The sequence below is a fragment of the Melospiza melodia genome, chromosome 2 (genome assembly GCF_035770615.1).
Source record: "Melospiza melodia melodia isolate bMelMel2 chromosome 2, bMelMel2.pri, whole genome shotgun sequence".
In the NCBI taxonomy this organism is placed as follows: Eukaryota; Metazoa; Chordata; class Aves; order Passeriformes; family Passerellidae; genus Melospiza; species Melospiza melodia.
The window spans coordinates 22,802,663-22,820,720 of NC_086195.1; the positions used below are offsets into that span (position 1 = coordinate 22,802,663).

The 18,058-nt window shown below is 38.7% G+C and overlaps 1 protein-coding gene across 2 annotated transcripts in view; it reads left to right on the plus strand.

The window, feature by feature from the left end:
- Positions 1 to 17,687, plus strand: part of NLGN4X (neuroligin 4 X-linked) — a 162,762-nt gene extending 145,075 nt beyond the window's left edge. For both annotated transcript variants that reach the window (XM_063147977.1, XM_063147983.1), the window contains 3 exons: positions 780 to 965; positions 2,881 to 3,670; positions 13,939 to 17,687. In XM_063147977.1, coding sequence (XP_063004047.1) covers positions 780 to 965; positions 2,881 to 3,670; positions 13,939 to 14,788 — 1,826 coding nt within the window. In that variant the 3' untranslated portion in view covers positions 14,789 to 17,687. The remainder of the gene's footprint in view (positions 1 to 779; positions 966 to 2,880; positions 3,671 to 13,938) is intronic.
- Positions 17,688 to 18,058: the final 371 nt, after the last annotated feature.

Genomic DNA, 18,058 nt, shown 5'->3' on the forward strand with positions numbered 1-18,058 from the left:
TTTGTTCGCAGTTGCAAGACAAGCAGCGAACATGCCATGTTTTTTTTCTAGAATCTGGTAACCACAGCACAGGAACAAAAAACAGCAGCACGAGTTTTCCTGCAATTTCCAAAGAGAAAGACAAGACCTGATTTGTTCAGATAAAGTCTTCCCACCAAAGGCTATGTTGTCATGGATTTACTTGCTTTCTTCCTAATAAACATCCTCTGTGAAACTGAAATGTAATTTTTTTTCTCCTAGGCTTTTTCATATTCTTTTTTTCTGTTTACTTCAGCCTTCTTTTTTCTGTTTCGCAGTACATTTATCCATATCACAAGTACAGAAATTTAAAGTGCTATGTAGTTTAGGACAATTTTGGTAAGAAGTATTTAAAATAATGTATTAGAGAGTTTTGTTCTCAGTCATAGACTGGCTATCTCACATCTTTGTCCAAAAACAATTTCCTAAGATTTTGCACCCGACTCACATCCTAGTTATAAAATATTTAAATTGTCTTTCTGTATTGTTGCATTGTTACAGAAACATTTCAATAGGAAAATAGTGATTCCTCATAAATGGGATCTCTGAAGTAGGGAAAAAAAAATCAAGCAAAACAGCACACAGAATTTCTCTGCTTGCTCAGGAGACATTTAACTAGGACTGTGACCTTTAGAAAGAAGAAGAAAAAAAAAAAAAAAGCACAGAAGATGAAAAGATGGGAAGATGTGTTGTGAATATGTAGATACCCTGTAGCTAACTCTGTATCTGGTGAACTAAAATTATGGGGTTTTGCCTTATAGGTTTTTTAAGTACTGGGGACCAAGCTGCAAAAGGCAATTATGGATTGCTTGACCAAATCCAAGCTTTACGTTGGATTGAAGAAAATATTGGATCTTTTGGAGGAGACCCGAAGAGAGTTACTATTTTTGGATCTGGGGCAGGAGCTTCCTGTGTCAGTCTCCTGACACTCTCCCACTATTCAGAAGGTAACAATCCTCCAGGCAAAGTACTTTTTTTTCTTCTTTTTTTTTTTTTAATGTTAAAATGTAATGAAAGGGCCAAACAAGGTAGGCTGAATTAGAATTACATGAGGTCTGCAATTTTTGTAAAATACCTACTAGATAGAATTCTAGATTTGTATTAGTCAACATAAATATGTTTATAAGAAAACTAAATACTATTACAGCATTAACCTCATGCAACAAATGCCATGGGCAATATACTTTTTCTAGCTTTATTAACAGCTTCCACTGGCTCTTCTGTCAAAGAATTTGCCCTAATTAAAATGGAAAAGAGCAATGACCTTTTTGATTTTTTGTACACTCTTGGCTGCACTTCCAGCATGTATGTAGATGCTTTCCTTACATAGTAAAAATATAACAAAGCCTTAATAAAAACTGTGTTTAACTCCCCACAAGTACTATGTGATCCCACACAGTGTTCTTCAGATTTTGGTAAGGAAGCTGTGGGATTTCTACCCTCAGCACCTCACCCTCCAAAAACCCCAAACCCAAACTCCAAGAATGCACTGCACCAGTACTGAACTATAGATATTCCTGGTGATAAGATCAAATCTACAAAGACTGGATAAAAGACAACACCAAAATATCTATTGTATTTATTAATCCATGTCATTTCTATCACAATAAAACAGACAGAAATTTGTAACTGATAAGCCATAGCCAGAAGTTATAGCAGGGAGGCTGGAAAACACACCTAGTTTTGAAATACATAGTTATGCTTGAAAATTCAGTCTATTCATACAAATAAAATTCCAGTGAATAACCGTTGAGCAAGCCATGCCAAAATCAAGCAGATGGAGCCATGAAAAACTTAACTGATTAAATAATTGAAATTTTTAATTGTGTGCATTCAGTTATCATCCTCAAAAGTATATCAACAAAAACCCCACATGCTTTTCTAACTTTTCTGTCTTTTGCATTTTGAGAACATGATGGTAGAAACCATGTGCAGAAGACACCCAAGTATTTCAGTTTAAATATAAAATAGGCCATTTTAGTGTTTTTACCAGAACAAAAAAACACAGATGGGGCAGATTCACCAGTAAGCTCCCCTTGCCTTTCAGTGCTTTAAGCAAAGAAACTCTTCAGACTGGTTTTTCATCTTTCTTTTCTTCATGCTCCAGTTTGTATATTAGTAAAACAACCAGAAAGAACAATTGAATATCATCTTGCTCTTTGGCAAAACAATTTGAATGTTACAATTTTAATTCAACATATAAGCAGGGTTACACATGCACGCACACACACATACACAGACACACACAATTCAACATATAAGCAATGCTAACATACACACAATAATCATTTAAAAATTAACTTAAAAATTTCAGAATAGAAGATTCAAACATATGAAATTGCTTTTAATGGAGTAGATTTTTTCAAGTTAGTATGATGCATGGCTTTTTGAAAGAAATGAGAATGTGTAATTTTCATTTGACCTTTAAACTACTGAAAGGCGCATTTATGAGTGTCATTTACATGGCAAAGAGCATTTGATTGCCTTTAGCTGCCAGTCCTTCAAAGAACTTTTCACGGGACTACCAATGTGGTAAAGCCAGAGGACTTCCATCAGATACAAGAAAGCAGCAGTGCAGGAATGAGCTTTGTTCTTGAAACAGTAACCTGAAACCTTTATGCTTTTTGTGTGTGTAATCAAGAACGTGGCAGATTTTAGATAGTAGCCTATTCTACATAGCATCAAAAGGGAGCAGTGAGTAGGATCTATGGAAATTTATTCAAAATTTCATTGTATGCATCCTTTAGGGATTCTATAATCAAAACTCTGTTTCCTTAGTGAGAAATACATTTTTTAAAATATATATAAATATACATATTTAATATCTAATTAGATCTGTATTTGAATGATTTGCACCTGCAGGTTTGTTCCAAAAGGCAATCATACAGAGTGGAACAGCCCTGTCCAGCTGGGCAGTGAACTATCAGCCTGCCAAGTACACTCGGATATTGGCAGATAAAGTGGGCTGCGACATGCTGGATACCACTGATTTGGTTGAATGTCTGCGGAATAAGAATTACAAAGAACTCATTCAACAGACTATCACTCCAGCCACGTACCACATTGCCTTTGGGCCTGTGATAGATGGAGACGTGATTCCAGATGACCCTCAGATTCTAATGGAGCAAGGGGAATTCCTTAACTATGATATAATGCTGGGTGTGAATCAAGGGGAAGGTTTGAAATTTGTGGATGGCATTGTAGACAATGAAGACGGTGTTTCTCCTAATGATTTTGACTTTTCTGTCTCCAATTTTGTGGACAATCTATATGGCTATCCAGAAGGGAAGGACACACTGCGAGAGACCATTAAATTCATGTACACCGACTGGGCAGACAAAGAAAATCCCGAAACAAGACGGAAGACCCTGGTTGCTCTTTTTACAGACCACCAATGGGTTGCTCCAGCTGTTGCCACGGCTGACCTGCACGCCCAGTATGGATCTCCAACATATTTCTATGCATTTTATCACCATTGCCAAAGTGAAATGAAACCCAGCTGGGCTGATTCAGCTCATGGCGATGAAGTCCCTTATGTGTTTGGGATTCCTATGATTGGTCCCACAGAACTGTTCAACTGCAACTTTTCCAAGAATGATGTCATGCTTAGTGCAGTGGTTATGACATACTGGACTAACTTTGCCAAAACTGGGTAAGTGTGACCCCTAGCATTCATTTTGCTGATAGCATACTTCTAAAATAGTCAGTATCCCATTCCAGTGGCCTCAAAATTTGATTTTGAAGTAGTTGTATAGAAATATTTGTGCTAAGGCAGGAGGTAAATGAGGCTTATTCATATTTAATAGATTTTTAATTAGTGTGTTCCCTCAAAGTATTTTCTTTCAGTAGCTCAATGAGAATAATGACACACTGTATTTTTGGTTCAAAAAATAGGACAATTACTAAGACAAAAAGCATGTCTCAGAGAAAAGGTGGTTCACTAAGATACAGAAAAATCAGAGGCAACATGTCTGCTACTTGAAGAAGGAACTGTCAGGCAGATAGCACTTATCTGCTACAAAAGAAAGGAAGTTCTTGTTTTTCAGCGACCTTCACAGGGATGAGGACCCAGGGAGGAATTAGAACAGAAAGGCAGACACTGGAAATTTTTTTTTTCCCTCTGAGGGCTATAATGGCAATAATAAGTACTTGACTGGAATGAAGAAGAGACTCATATATAAATTTTGCTTTGAGAAAGTTAAAAAATTAAATTAATTCTGCTTACAAAACAAAGACATCAATATTTTGATGAAATAGAGTTGTAAACACCAAGGAAATAATCCTCAAAGCAGTTTAATCTGTGAGCAATATTAATAAATTCTGTTTTCTTCCTATAACATTCCTTTTAACAGTATTGCAGTGCTTTACTTCAGCGGCAAGGGCTTTTTTTGTTAACCTTGAGTCTTCAGTACTGAATTAAAACAAAGAAACTTGTGGCACAAAGGGGCTGTAAATCTTTGCACAGAATGTTTAATGGCAGGATTGGGCTCTGGAAACTGCAGCTTTACTGCACTGCAGTGAACAGTGTGCCGCTATATAAGAAAAACTCAGATGCCTATTGTGAAACACTCAGAGGCTTTAGCTCCCTTGTAACCTTCCATGAATCTAAATGGTGGTTGAGAGAGAGATTTTGCAGTCTTAACAAGAACCTCAAGCATAAGTTGAGTAAAAACCAATCAAATGCTTCAGGTCAGTGCACAAGGAAAAAAAATTCTTTTGTTGTACTGCGTATCAGATAAGCAGGTAAAAAAGCATGCAGAAACCCTGGAGTTCAGCAACAAAAATGAATCAACTGTGTAATATTTAGATGTATTTGGCAACAAGAAGCTTCAGTACTGGGATGGGCAAATTTTTGTTGAAATCTTGGTTTATGGATGGACAATGCTGCATGATGGCTGTACCACATGCGCAGAGATGATGATGCCATCAGTTTGTCTTTATTTTGGTAGATGAAGTGCTATGTATAAATAGAGAACTTCTGATCCCTACAAATATACTCATTGGAATTACTATGGTTATGAAAGATCTTCATGGTCTCGCTATTTTTTCCAATTACTTTATTACTATTCCCTGTATATTAAGAAGTTGTATTTAAGCAGTTTTTGAGGCTGACAGGAGCTTCTCACAGTCCCAGCTGCCACCATTACTCATAATTTCAAGCACTTTCCAGCTGTTGCTGCTTGAAAACTAATTTCAGCAGGCTATACCCAGTTGTCTGGTTATAAAGCCATTGTCATACTATACCTAAAGGCAAAAACAGGTGCTTTGGGAGAGCCATTAGTAATTTCTGAAACTTCCCCATTGCTGATGAGATAGGAATGGGGTATATATCCTATTACAGGCTCACTCCCTTACAGGCAGTCTGAAAGATGTATCATTAGAAATGGCCTCTGGCTGTAAAATTTCAGTTTTCAAAGGAAAGGAAAAGAGCAACACAATGCATATTACCTTGATGGGGTCTTTTCTTGGTTTGTTTGAGCAATGATTAATCGTTCTGCATCGTACAGGAGAATACTTGGAGGCAGATAATATTTTAAGATTACATTTGTTCTGCACCTCTGGTTCCTCAAACAGAAAGGCAAAGGTTGTAGCATCTCAAGCCTAGAGCAATGGGATCTCTGGAGTAACTGTTCTCCACTCTGCTCATTCACTTGCAATCTGGAATCTCTGTACCCACTCAGGTTCTTCAATTCTCAAGTTCAGAACTGCATTGCTGGGGGCTCTGCTTTGGTTTTTTTCCCCACCCTATTTTTAATTGATAATTTCCCATCCTTATTATGATAGTACTTGTCTTGCTTTGTATTTGTACCCATGGCAACGCATAAAACTCTTTTAGCGGAAAGATTTTATTATTTCGCATTTCCCTGTAGGTAAGCTTTGAACAGTAGAACTGCAGATATATTTATTTATTTTTAATGTGTTTGAGACTTTTCCAATCTCTATGACTCTCCCACGGAGGCTGCATTCAGGTACTTATTGTAAAATTATGGCTCAGGTGGTGCATCATTCAGATGGACTTTTAATGGCAGGCCATCCATTGCTAAAAAGCACACGCTGTTTAATGGGCCTACTGCCAAGGCTGGGTTTGTAGGGCAGGTCAGTCTTGTAAAATCAGTAGGTGAAAGACACAGCACAGGGCGCAGTACTTTTATTGTGTTTAACTTGTAAGTTGGTTACTGAAGCTAGCAAACAGGAGGTGACAATTAAAGTGTTTAATGGCAAATAGCTTGTGCTTCAAATGAATGCCAGGAAGCTGTATTTTGCTAATACTTCACCTATGACTTCTTTTTTTTAAATGATGATGATTATTATTTAGAGTTTTTCATTTGGCCTTTTCAAAACTGTTTCCAGCATGCCCTAGAAATAGGAAAACAATTTATTAAAGAGTAAGTTTGAGATCCTACATTTGGGATACAAAAATGACATGAAAATACAGCTTTGAATTCCTCAATGCACAGAAATACATGTGAGAGCTTCATTATGACGTGCACTTGCAGCTTCAGTCTGCTGCCAGTAGTGCCATCCTAACTGTAATGGTAATTTTATAGGCCAAGTTCTGTTTGTTAGGACCATGTTACCTCCTTTGCAGACACATCAGTGGGGAAGAGTGAACTATGTGAGGGGTTGTGGGCCAGTCCCTCATAGATAGCCAGCTATGCTCTTGTGAGGGATTTGAAGTTTCACACAGTAGATACAAAGCCATATTCTCATTAGAGACATCTATTAGGTTTCTAAAAATTGCCCTGGTTTTCAGGAATTTTAGTACTCTACTTTTTATCACCATCATCCAGCTCTGTACCCTAACCCTAACCCTAACCGCAGGTATTGGGAAAGATAAAGGTCTGGAGGATATATCCTTGTTTTCTTTGTATTTCAGGTAAATACTCCAGAATTATTTAGGTACCATTGAATCTGAAGCACAAACATGACTTATTAGGAATATCTGTGTTTTGTATGCAGTTTGGTTCTCTAACAGAAGACCTGATTAAACTTGCAGTTATTAAAGTGTAGTTTCAAATCAATTCTCAGACAACTCTTTTATGAGGCTGTTGCATTTCTTTATGATGTTTTCATCTGAAGAAATAGCTATCTCCAATGGCAAATCTGTGTTAGCCAAACAACAGTGTAGTTATGGTTTGTGTTCCTTACCTCTCATAAGGAGTCCTTAGCTGTTAGTCCTTAGCTGACAGGGAGCATGGCGACAGTGGGAACTGGGGATAATTGAGGAGAGGAGGTAAGGGAAAACATGCCTGTATAACAGTCCTTCAAACAGGAATGTCTGTGGCATTATTAGTATTGTGACAGCATGAAAAGAATCAACAGAAGAATGAAGAAAAGCCAGTTTTTCTCTCTCTTCCATTTTTTTTTTAAATCATACAGAGAAAAGTGTACTACTGAAAGAAAATAAAACATCTAGGGGCATTTCAGGGTGTTGGAGACAAAGATGATGTAACTGTGAAGACATTTTGCTCTCTAGTGAAGATAAAGAACAAAAAATTTAAAACATTTCAAGTACATTAATGTAATAGTTCCTGAGTGATAGTCAATGCTGTGGCAGAAGTAGTTTGAACACAAATGGTGTTTCACCATCTTATAAGGAATTTGGGATATGAGAAAACTTAATTCACTATCCTTCCCATGAAAATATAATCAGATATGAAATACCACATTCCTTCATTTATCCTCCAGGTCCGTACTAATCTACCTTAGGAACAGGAGTGTGTGTTGCTCCTCAGTCAACATCCATTGCAGGAATATTTACTTTATATCACCTGAGAAAAAAGTTGATGTTTTGACTTTACATCTCGTGCCCATGAGGTTTGAATTGAATGACAATATACAAAAACATCTTAAGTTGTGCAAAATTAGTGCAGACTGAAAATGGGAGGAAAAAGGTGGCAGGTGAAATGAGATTATTCTGCACATTAACAAAGATACACCTTAGAGAAGATATGGTCTTCTGTCACATGGAAAAAAAATCAGGCATTTCATGATGGGGACATTTTTTGGTGGATAAGATGTTTGAATTCTAAAAGTGGTAAAAATAAGTAATGAAATAGCAAAATAAATAACAATAATGATCAATCTTGTTATAGTAGTCGGATGAAGAAAAGAAAAGCCTCCCTACCAATTGACAAATGGGGAAACAAGAAATCTCCTCCCTATACTGTAAAAAGTTCAGAACTGGAAATATATTGTTCGGATTATATTGTCATAATGTTGATTGCATGTTATCATCATGATTGCAGTGGATTCCTTTAAAGGAAGGTTTTCTGGCTGTCTTTGTTATGAAATAACACACTTGAGACTCAAGAACATATAGAAACACAAAGGAATTGGGAGTCTTAAAAGCCAAGGGAAAATTTGAAATTAAAGTAACAGATCAAGAATTTTGTTGAACAGATGATTTGATAGGAGAAATGATTGTCTGTACATCTATGTTTTATGCCAACCAATAAAACAGGAAAATGGTTTATAGTAGGATAAGCTGCCTAAGTACCCCAGGAAAAAGCAAGTTATAAGTTGTAACTTCATGAATTTTCGGCAGCGTACATAGCAGGATGGCCAAGGAAAGTACAAGTTCTCTTGTTTATATCTACTGAATATTTTTGGCAAATAATCATTAGTCTATAAAACCAAGATCCAAGGCCATTATTAGATCCCTTATTTAGGACTGGACTTCGCTATTCCTGTTTCTTGTAAAAAAACCCAACATAATTTAGATATCTACCTTCCAAATTCAGAGAGACTATTCAAACCATTTTATTAATTTTTTAAGTGATCAGTCCTAGACTTGATGTCAATGGCTGAGCTCTGATATCCTCAGCAAAGAAATTACTTGTCTGTAGGGATGGTTGATTTTTTCCTGGTTCTTGTTTCAAGGGACAACTTCATGCCCACACAGAGCCATGTAAACAAATATGCAAATACAAGCCCAGACTCATGTAATGTTATTTTCTCTCTTGTGTTTGGAGGAGGCGGCAGCATAATTGGCTGCTCCCAATAAATATAGTTAAAAATGACAGATGGAAGTAGAGGATGGCAGAGAGGAAAAAGGAGGCTGATATTTACTTGTTTTTCAGGCTTTTTGTAGGGAAAGGGAATCACAGGATGCAAAATGGTTGGAAGGGACCACAGTGAGAATGCTAATTTTAAAAAATGTTGTTTACTAAAATAATCATCAGCTATGAGGATAATAATAATAATTTTTATAAGACCACTAAAAATTTTAAAAGTGCATGTCCAGCTTGGCTGCTTTTTGAAGTGAGTTCTCAGCTTCTTCATCTTCTATTCTGTGTATCAACTGCAACTTGTTTACAAGAGCTAACTTAAGGAATCAGTTCTCTCTAGAACCATTCCCAGAGTCTTTTGGGATGTGAATCAGAACAGCAAGGGGGATGACACAAGATTGTGCACCAGAACTCTTGCAGCATTTTGAGTTTCTGAGAAAAAAAATGTTTCACGTTTAGATAACCTTGTTGATTCTTAATTTGCCTTAGAATTTATATTATGAACCCCAAAGATTTTTCAAAGTAGATCTATTGAATTGGGCCAATATCTTTGTGTTTAGATTTTGCAGCTCTTTCGGTCTGTTCTTTAATAACAAAATAAATAGCTTTATTTCCTTCTTCCATGCATGTTTTTAGTTTGAACTGGGATGAACAACTACCAATAAATTATCTTTCTTTTCTGAACTAAACCAATTTGGCTAACTGTTGAAAGAAAGAAGGGGGGAGGGAGGGCGGGCGGGCGGGCGGAAGGAAGGAAGGAAGGAAGGAAGGAAGGAAGGAAGGAAGGAAGGAAGGAAGGAAGGAAGGAAGGAAATGGCAGAAGGAAATGGCGGAAGGAAGGAAGTGTCGGAAGGAAGGAAGGAAGGAAGGAAGTGGCGGAAGGAAGGAAGTGGCGGAAGGAAGGAAGGAAGGAAGGAAGTGGCGGAAGGAAGGAAGTGGCGGAAGGAAGGAAGTGGCGGAAGGAAGTGGCGGAAGGAAGTGGCGGAAGGAAGTGGCGGAAGGAAGGAAGGAAGGAAGGAAGGAAGGAAGGAAGGAAGGAAGGAAGGAAGGAAGGAAGGAAGGAAGGAAGGAAGGAAGGAAGGAAGGAAGGAAGGAAGGAAGGAAGGAAGGAAGGAAGGAAGGAAGGAAGGAAGGAAGGAAGGAAGGAAGGAAGGAAGGAAGGAAGGAAGTGGCGGAAGGAAGTGGCGGAAGGAAGTGGCGGAAGGAAGGAAGTGGCGGAAGGAAGGAAGTGGCGGAAGGAAGTGGCGGAAGGAAGGAAGTGGCGGAAGGAAGGAAGTGGCGGAAGGAAGGAAGTGTCGGAAGGAAGGAAGGAAGTGTCGGAAGGAAGGAAGTGTCGGAAGGAAGGAAGGAAGTGTCGGAAGGAAGGAAGGAAGGAAGGAAGTGTCGGAAGGAAGGAAGGAAGTGTCGGAAGGAAGGAAGGAAGGAAGGAAGGAAGGAAGGAAGGAAGGAAGGAAGGAAGGAAGGAAGGAAGGAAGGAAGGAAGGAAGGAAGGAAGGAAGGAAGGAAGGAAGGAAGGAAGGAAGGAAGGAAGGAAGGAAGGAAGGAAGGAAGGAAGGAAGGAAGGAAGGAAGGAAGTGGCGGAAGGAAGGAAGTGGCGGAAGGAAGTGGCGGAAGGAAGTGGCGGAAGGAAGGAAGGAAGGAAAAAGGAAGGAAGGAAGGAAGGCAGGAAGGAAGGAAGGAAGGAAGGAAGGAAGGAAGGAAGGAAGGAAGGAAGGAAGGAAGGAAGGAAGGAAGGAAGGAAGGAAGGAAGGAAGGAAGGAAGGAAGGAAGGAAGGAAGGAAGGAAGGAAGGAAGTGGCGGAAGGAAGTGGCGGAAGGAAGTGGCGGAAGGAAGTGGCGGAAGTGGCGGAAGTGGCGGAAGTGGCGGAAGGAAGGAAGGAAGGAAGGAAGGAAGGAAGGAAGGAAGGAAGGAAGGAAGGAAGGAAGGAAGGAAGGAAGGAAGGGGCGGGAGGAAGTGGCGGAAGGAAGTGGCGGAAGGAAGTGGCGGAAGGAAGGAAGGAAGGAAGGAAGGAAGGAAGGAAGGAAGGAAGGAAGGAAGGAAGGAAGGAAGGAAGGAAGGAAGGAAGGAAGGAAGGAAGGAAGGAAGGAAGGAAGGAAGGAAGGAAGGAAGGAAGGAAGGAAGGAAGGAAGGAAGGAAGGAAGTGTCGGAAGGAAGGAAGGAAGGAAGTGTCGGAAGGAAGTGTCGGAAGGAAGTGTCGGAAGGAAGGAAGGAAGGAAGGAAGGAAGGAAGGAAGGAAGGAAGGAAGGAAGGAAGGAAGGAAGGAAGGAAGGAAGGAAGGAAGGAAGGAAGGAAGGAAGGAAGGAAGGAAGGAAGGAAGGAAGGAAGGAAGGAAGTGGCGGAAAGAAGTGGCGGAAGGAAGTGGCGGAAGGAAGGAAGGAAGGAAGTGGCGGAAGGAAGGAAGTGGCGGAAGGAAGTGGCGGAAGGAAGTGGCGGAAGGAAGTGGCGGAAGGAAGTGGCGGAAGGAAGTGGCGGAAGGAAGGAAGTGGCGGAAGGAAGTGGCGGAAGGAAGGAAGTGGCGGAAGGAAGGAAGGAAGGAAGGAAGGAAGGAAGGAAGGAAGGAAGGAAGGAAGGAAGGAAGGAAGGAAGGAAGGAAGGAAGGAAGGAAGGAAGGAAGGAAGGAAGGAAGGAAGGAAGGAAGGAAGGAAGGAAGGAAGGAAGTGGCGGAAGGAAGGAAGGAAGGAAGGAAGGAAGGAAGGAAGGAAGGAAGGAAGGAAGGAAGGAAGGAAGGAAGGAAGGAAGGAAGGAAGGAAGTGGCGGAAGGAAGTGGCGGAAGGAAGTGGCGGAAGGAAGGAAGTGGCGGAAGGAAGGAAGTGGCGGAAGGAAGGAAGTGGCGGAAGGAAGGAAGGAAGGAAGGAAGGAAGGAAGGAAGGAAGGAAGGAAGGAAGGAAGGAAGGAAGGAAGGAAGGAAGGAAGGAAGGAAGGAAGGAAGGAAGGAAGGAAGGAAGGAAGGAAGGGGCGGGAGGAAGGAAGTGGCGGAAGGAAGGAAGGAAGGAAGGAAGGAAGTGGCGGAAGGAAGGAAGGAAGTGGCGGAAGGAAGTGGCGGAAGGAAGTGGCGGAAGGAAGTGGCGGAAGGAAGGAAGTGGCGGAAGGAAGTGGCGGAAGGAAGTGGCGGAAGGAAGTGGCGGAAGGAAGTGGCGGAAGGAAGGAAGGAAGGAAGGAAGGAAGGAAGGAAGGAAGGAAGGAAGGAAGGAAGGAAGGAAGGAAGGAAGGAAGGAAGGAAGGAAGGAAGGAAGGAAGGAAGGAAGGAAGGAAGGAAAAGAAGGAAGGGTAGCATAGCATTTTGGAACCCCTAGTTTGTATTTTTTAAATGTTATTGAAATGAGAAAGATGAGATATATTTCAATACCAAAAAAAAACCAGCACACTAAACCACTTCAAAAAACCCCAAACACTATAACCACAGGCATAAGTAAGCCAAAATACAAAAATATTTAGAAAAATAATTCTTCTTTTCTTTCAAAAAAAGTAAGATACCTTCTTTCAAGTAAAAAAAGAATGCAGGAATCATAAGATTATTAAAGTCAAATTACTTGTCACATTTAAGAACTAAGAAATAGCTCTTTATGTACAGCAAAGGAATGCTAAAGTAGGCTCTTAGATTCATGGGCATTTGAAAATGGAGAAAGAAAAAAATATGCTTTAAAATCTGTAAGGATATAATTTGGTATTCCCAGAATATACATAACTGTATATTGGAAGAAAGGGAAAATATTAGAATTCTTTTCACGGGAAATAAGCGAATGCATATAAATAAGTAACAAGAGAATGGAAAGTTCTGAGTAATGCACAGGAAATAAATAATCTACTCTCAGTATAATAGAAGACAAAGCCACAGAAAGCTATCATTGCTAGAAAAGATGCTTGAAATTAATGTGCAACATACTATTAAACTTAGTATTGTAAAATAATTTTAACTTCCTATTTTTTTCATGCTATTTATTTAAATTTATAATAATAAGGATATGCATACATTAACCACATCTAAATGCTCTTTGTGGCATTGGTTTGTCTTTATTCTGAACCTGTAAGAAAAAAAAAAATTTACCAATTTTGTAATTATCTCTGACTTGTGAACTACTCTTATCTTACTGCTACTGAAGTACTTTAAAACTGGTTATCTCGCTAAAATATGTCTTATATCAGTTAAGGCCCATTGTCCTTTGACTTTGTAGCAATGATCACATGGAACCTTCAAATAGTCCTCTGCTAGTGGGAATGATGAAAAGATTTGCGACACAAAGGTAGTTCAAAGGTGTTTTTTCACCCAAGCAAGTATTTAAATGGAGGAGGATTAATAGCTCAATTAAAAAAACCAAGCAGAAATGGTTGGTACATGTATTAGCCCTGCTACTTCAGGTTTTGAAGAGGTTTTTCTTGTAATATGTGCACAAGTATAATTCTGTGTGTTCAGAGGGACTTCCAATATTGCCATGGGGCTTAGACGCCCATGTTTACTACTTGCAGCAGTGGAAGAAGTGGTACCTTAAATTAAAAAGCTGGTGTCAAACCTGGAGAAGGGTTGAACCTACACATTTACTATGGAAAGAGGTAGTTGGTACTTCTCAAAGATGGTATGTCTCTAAGATGCACTCCTTGGAGAATGGTATTGAATCACTTCAAAAGACCTTTTGATAACTGAAACACTATGATTTCTTCATTTTCATGTCAAAAAACTATTGTAGTATCTGAGATACTCTGTACAGTAAGTAATTTTCTTTTGATTACTTATTAACAGCTGTTCTTCAGTTAGGGAATGTTTTAATCTTCTGCTTTTCAGTTACTGTAAATATTGGATAAACTATTAACTGTAAGACTGAGAGGGTTTCGTGTTTGTTTGCTTTTGTTTTGTTGTAGGTTTTTTGTAGAAAGGTTAATGACTGTAATATTGTCTGTTTAATTTTTTTTTTAGAGATCCAAACCAGCCTGTTCCACAGGACACAAAGTTCATCCACACAAAACCCAACCGCTTTGAAGAAGTAGCCTGGTCCAAATACAATCCTAAAGACCAACTTTACTTACACATTGGCCTGAAACCCCGAGTTCGTGATCACTATCGAGCAACCAAAGTTGCTTTCTGGTTGGAGCTGGTACCACACCTTCACAATCTGAATGAAATATTTCAGTATGTTTCCACCACAACTAAAGTCCCCCCTCCTGACATGACCTCATTTCCGTATGTGACCCGGCGTTCTCCTGGGAAATTATGGCCAGCCACCAAACGCCCAGCAATGACACCTGCCAACAACCCCAAACATTCGAAAGACACCCATAAAACAGCTCCAGAGGATACCACAGTTCTGATAGAAAACAAGAGGGATTACTCCACAGAGCTGAGTGTCACCATTGCTGTGGGGGCCTCCTTGCTGTTCCTCAATATTTTAGCATTTGCTGCATTATATTACAAGAAGGACAAGCGGCGTCATGAGACTCACAGGCGCCCCAGCCCCCAGAGGAACACCACCAACGACATAGCACACATACAAAATGAGGAGATCATGTCCTTGCAGATGAAGCAGCTAGAACATGACCACGAGTGTGAATCGCTGCAGGCCCACGACACACTGAGACTCACCTGTCCGCCTGACTACACGCTCACTTTGAGAAGGTCCCCAGATGACATCCCGCTAATGACACCCAACACCATAACCATGATTCCAAATACATTAACAGGAATGCAGCCTTTGCATACTTTCAACACTTTCAGTGGAGGACAAAACAGTACAAATTTGCCCCATGGACATTCGACCACTAGGGTATAGCTCAGCCCTTCCCCATCTACCCTCACAAGCCACTTGGAAGAAAGAAAAAAAAAAAAAAAAAGAAAAAAAAGAAGAGGAAAAAGTTATATACCATTCATTGAACACCTTGTCAAAATCTAAAGTAAAAATAAGTAAAAGAGAAGGACAGTCATTATTTTCTTACTGATCCTTCCCACACAAACTCACTGATGTTAAAGATCAACTACAAACCCTGTGAAATGTGAAAAGTGTACATTGCTGTTACAATACTGCTTTAAGATCTCAGCCACTTTGATTGAAAGTTGGGGCCAGAAGAAGTAATTTAAAATGGTGTTGTAAGTGTAACAAGCAAAGCAGAGTCTTCTGGAAGACAGAGCCAGTGACTGTACAGGTGTTTTGTTTTGGTTTTTTTAAAATAAATAAAATTATAAAAAAGATTCTTTATGTGCCATACCATGGCCGTTGATAAAACAAAGACATCACCATGGGCTTTTACCCAGCATATGAAGCTGTAATTCAGATGGGGAAAATAGAATTTTATTATTAAAAACAAAAATGAAAAAAAAAAAAAAGGAGGAGGACTGACTATGCAGTAAAATACGTATAGTTCTGTGCAAAGAGATGACTTGCCAGCCTGAACTATATTTAAAGAAACTTTGTAAAAATGTACATAGCTGTGAGTTTAAAAACAAACAAAAAAAGAAGCAGCTTTTATTGATGTTTTCAGTTTGAAAAGAGCTTTTAGAAAGATTGTGCATTCGATTGTGACCTATGTGTATATACATTAGTCATATGACCTCTGTTTCCTCCAAGACCAAAGGAGGAATTTCTTCTTAATTACTAGTGGTTAACAAAAACCATGAGTTTTTTCTAACATGTTTCATTTATATGAGGCCATGGTGTCATGCAGAGGATACAGTTGTCTGTGTGACCTGCGTATTTTCTCTTACAGGTTGCACTAGTGCATGTTAAAGTATTCATAGGAGATTGTTGTTCTTTTCTGAAACATTTTTTCTATAATTTAATTTTGTGTTAGCCTTTGTTAAATTCCAACACAGCAATGGATTGGAAAACAAAGAGAAAAAATACAAAAGAAAATAATTAAAGAATTACTATTTTAAGCTTGTTGAACTGAACCAAGAAACATCCAATAATATATATTTGGAGTCCAGTTTGTAGCTCTTCGTTATTGTGATACATTAGGAAGAGTTTTGTGCCCTGACGAAAGCAATGAAAGCCTGTGTTTTGGTCAGCCTTCTTCAAGGAAAACTAGCTCTAAACTCACCAGCAGTTGCAGTAGAATCTCAGCTGAGAAAGCACCTCCTCAGCATTGCTGAACAAAATAAAACCACCATTTGAAAGTTGGGAAATGCAGGGTTGGTTGGCTGGCTGTTGTTCAAACTGTTCAGAGTGATGAGTGTGTAAAGATCTTATCAGCCCAGTATCTTGTTTTGCGCTTGAGAGTGTACCTGACAGAAAATTCTTATTTGCTGATTCATTGCACTCAGTCCCACAGTCAGTGAGCGTTATGGAGAGAGAAGCAGAGAAATTCTCAGCTGTTCTGCATTTGAATAAAACTGAAAATCCCAGAGAGCATCAGTCTCAGGAAAGTCAAATTATTAGCTGGTTGTTCCCTTCTGCTTTTCCTTCACTAGAAAAACAGGGGCCAAGCAGAGCTATCAAAGTAACTTTGCAGTTTGATTCAAACAACAGATTTGAATGTGAATACCCAGAATATAGTTTTTGCAGATGAAGATTGCTTTATATTTTGTCTTTGAAAGGTACTCCATCATTGAGAGATAGTAACCAAAGATCTTTGAACAAATTGGTCTGCACTTGAACGTGACTATCCCAGACTATCCCACTATTTTCTATTTTAATTCACAACTAAACTGCATTGATATCATATGTCCCATAATGATTAGCACAAGATGCCTTGTATCTCTTCTTGTCTTCTACACCTTTTTTTCCCTAATAAAATACCTTGAAATAGTCACCCCTACAAAAAAAAGCAAAGACAAGGTGATTCACTGAGGTCTATTCATCTGCACAACTCTTTGTTGTAGCAGGCAGTAAAGGAAATTCTGAAGGAAAGAAATACAAAGTAATGACATGATAAAAATGCAACATGGGGCTGATATAATCCTTTATCTGCAGTAAATGCGCTATAAATCTGACCTGGGAGCTCAGGTTGGAATGTGATGAAGCAGCAACCCCAAAGTACATCTAGTAGGAAATGGAAAATTGTTTTGTTTTTTTCACTGATCCATCACATAATATATTAAATGCTGACTCTATACCAGGCCATTTCCACCAGCTATGTAATGCCTCAGCTGAGATGCATTAGTTTATAACTCTTAAAAAAAGGTTTGAAAAAAAAAAAGTAAAAAAAAAAAAAAAAAAAAAAAAAAAGTTAAAAAAAGGTAATGATGCTTGGCATCATAATCAGTTGGGTATGTTTGTAATGTGAATTAAAGTATTTGTTTAGTACTTCCAATTGTCTTCTGCTAGCAATATGTACAGTACTGTGTCAGGCTTGTGACATTTGGGTAAAAAAAGTCCTGTAAGTGAATGATTTTAGCTTTTAAAAGTAATTACAATCAAGTTGATTTAATAATTTGATACATCTGGACTGATGTATGATTTATAGAGGGAACAGATTTATAGGGTCTTCATAGAATTCTATAATAATGATATCAAAATATACTTTGAAACTGTAAAAGAAAAACAAAAGTACTTTCCCAGGCTTATATTCTTGTCCTTAAGAGGCACACAGGGTTCAATGGTTTCTTCTGTTATTGTTTTGCAATTTTTTGGTTTTTTTTGCCTTAAGTAATGATAGAAGATATATATGGCTGGACACATATGTATAAACTTTTCAGCAGCATTTTTAATAATAAAATATCACGGTATTTTCTAATGCTTTGTGCAAATAACTACGTGTTCATCCTTTTGTGTAGAAAGTCTTTCAGAGGTGTGTTTTCTGCCCCATCTCCATTTCATTATCTACTGTAAACAATGCCTTGATACTCAGTATAAAAATATTAAAGTAACAGAGGTTGCACTTTTAAGTTAGCATTGAGTTTTCATGGCTTTTGTAGTTCTATAAGCCTGCCAGTAAAAGGAAAGCAACTCAGACAATGAAGATTTAAAAAAATAAACTCCATATATTTATTACCTGTATACACTGCAATTCCCATTGAAGCAATGGTTTAATTGTTTTGTTAGTATTTTCTGAGGCACTGAAAGAAAAGCTTGGGTAAGCAGTTTCCCATATTAGTGTATAGCTTA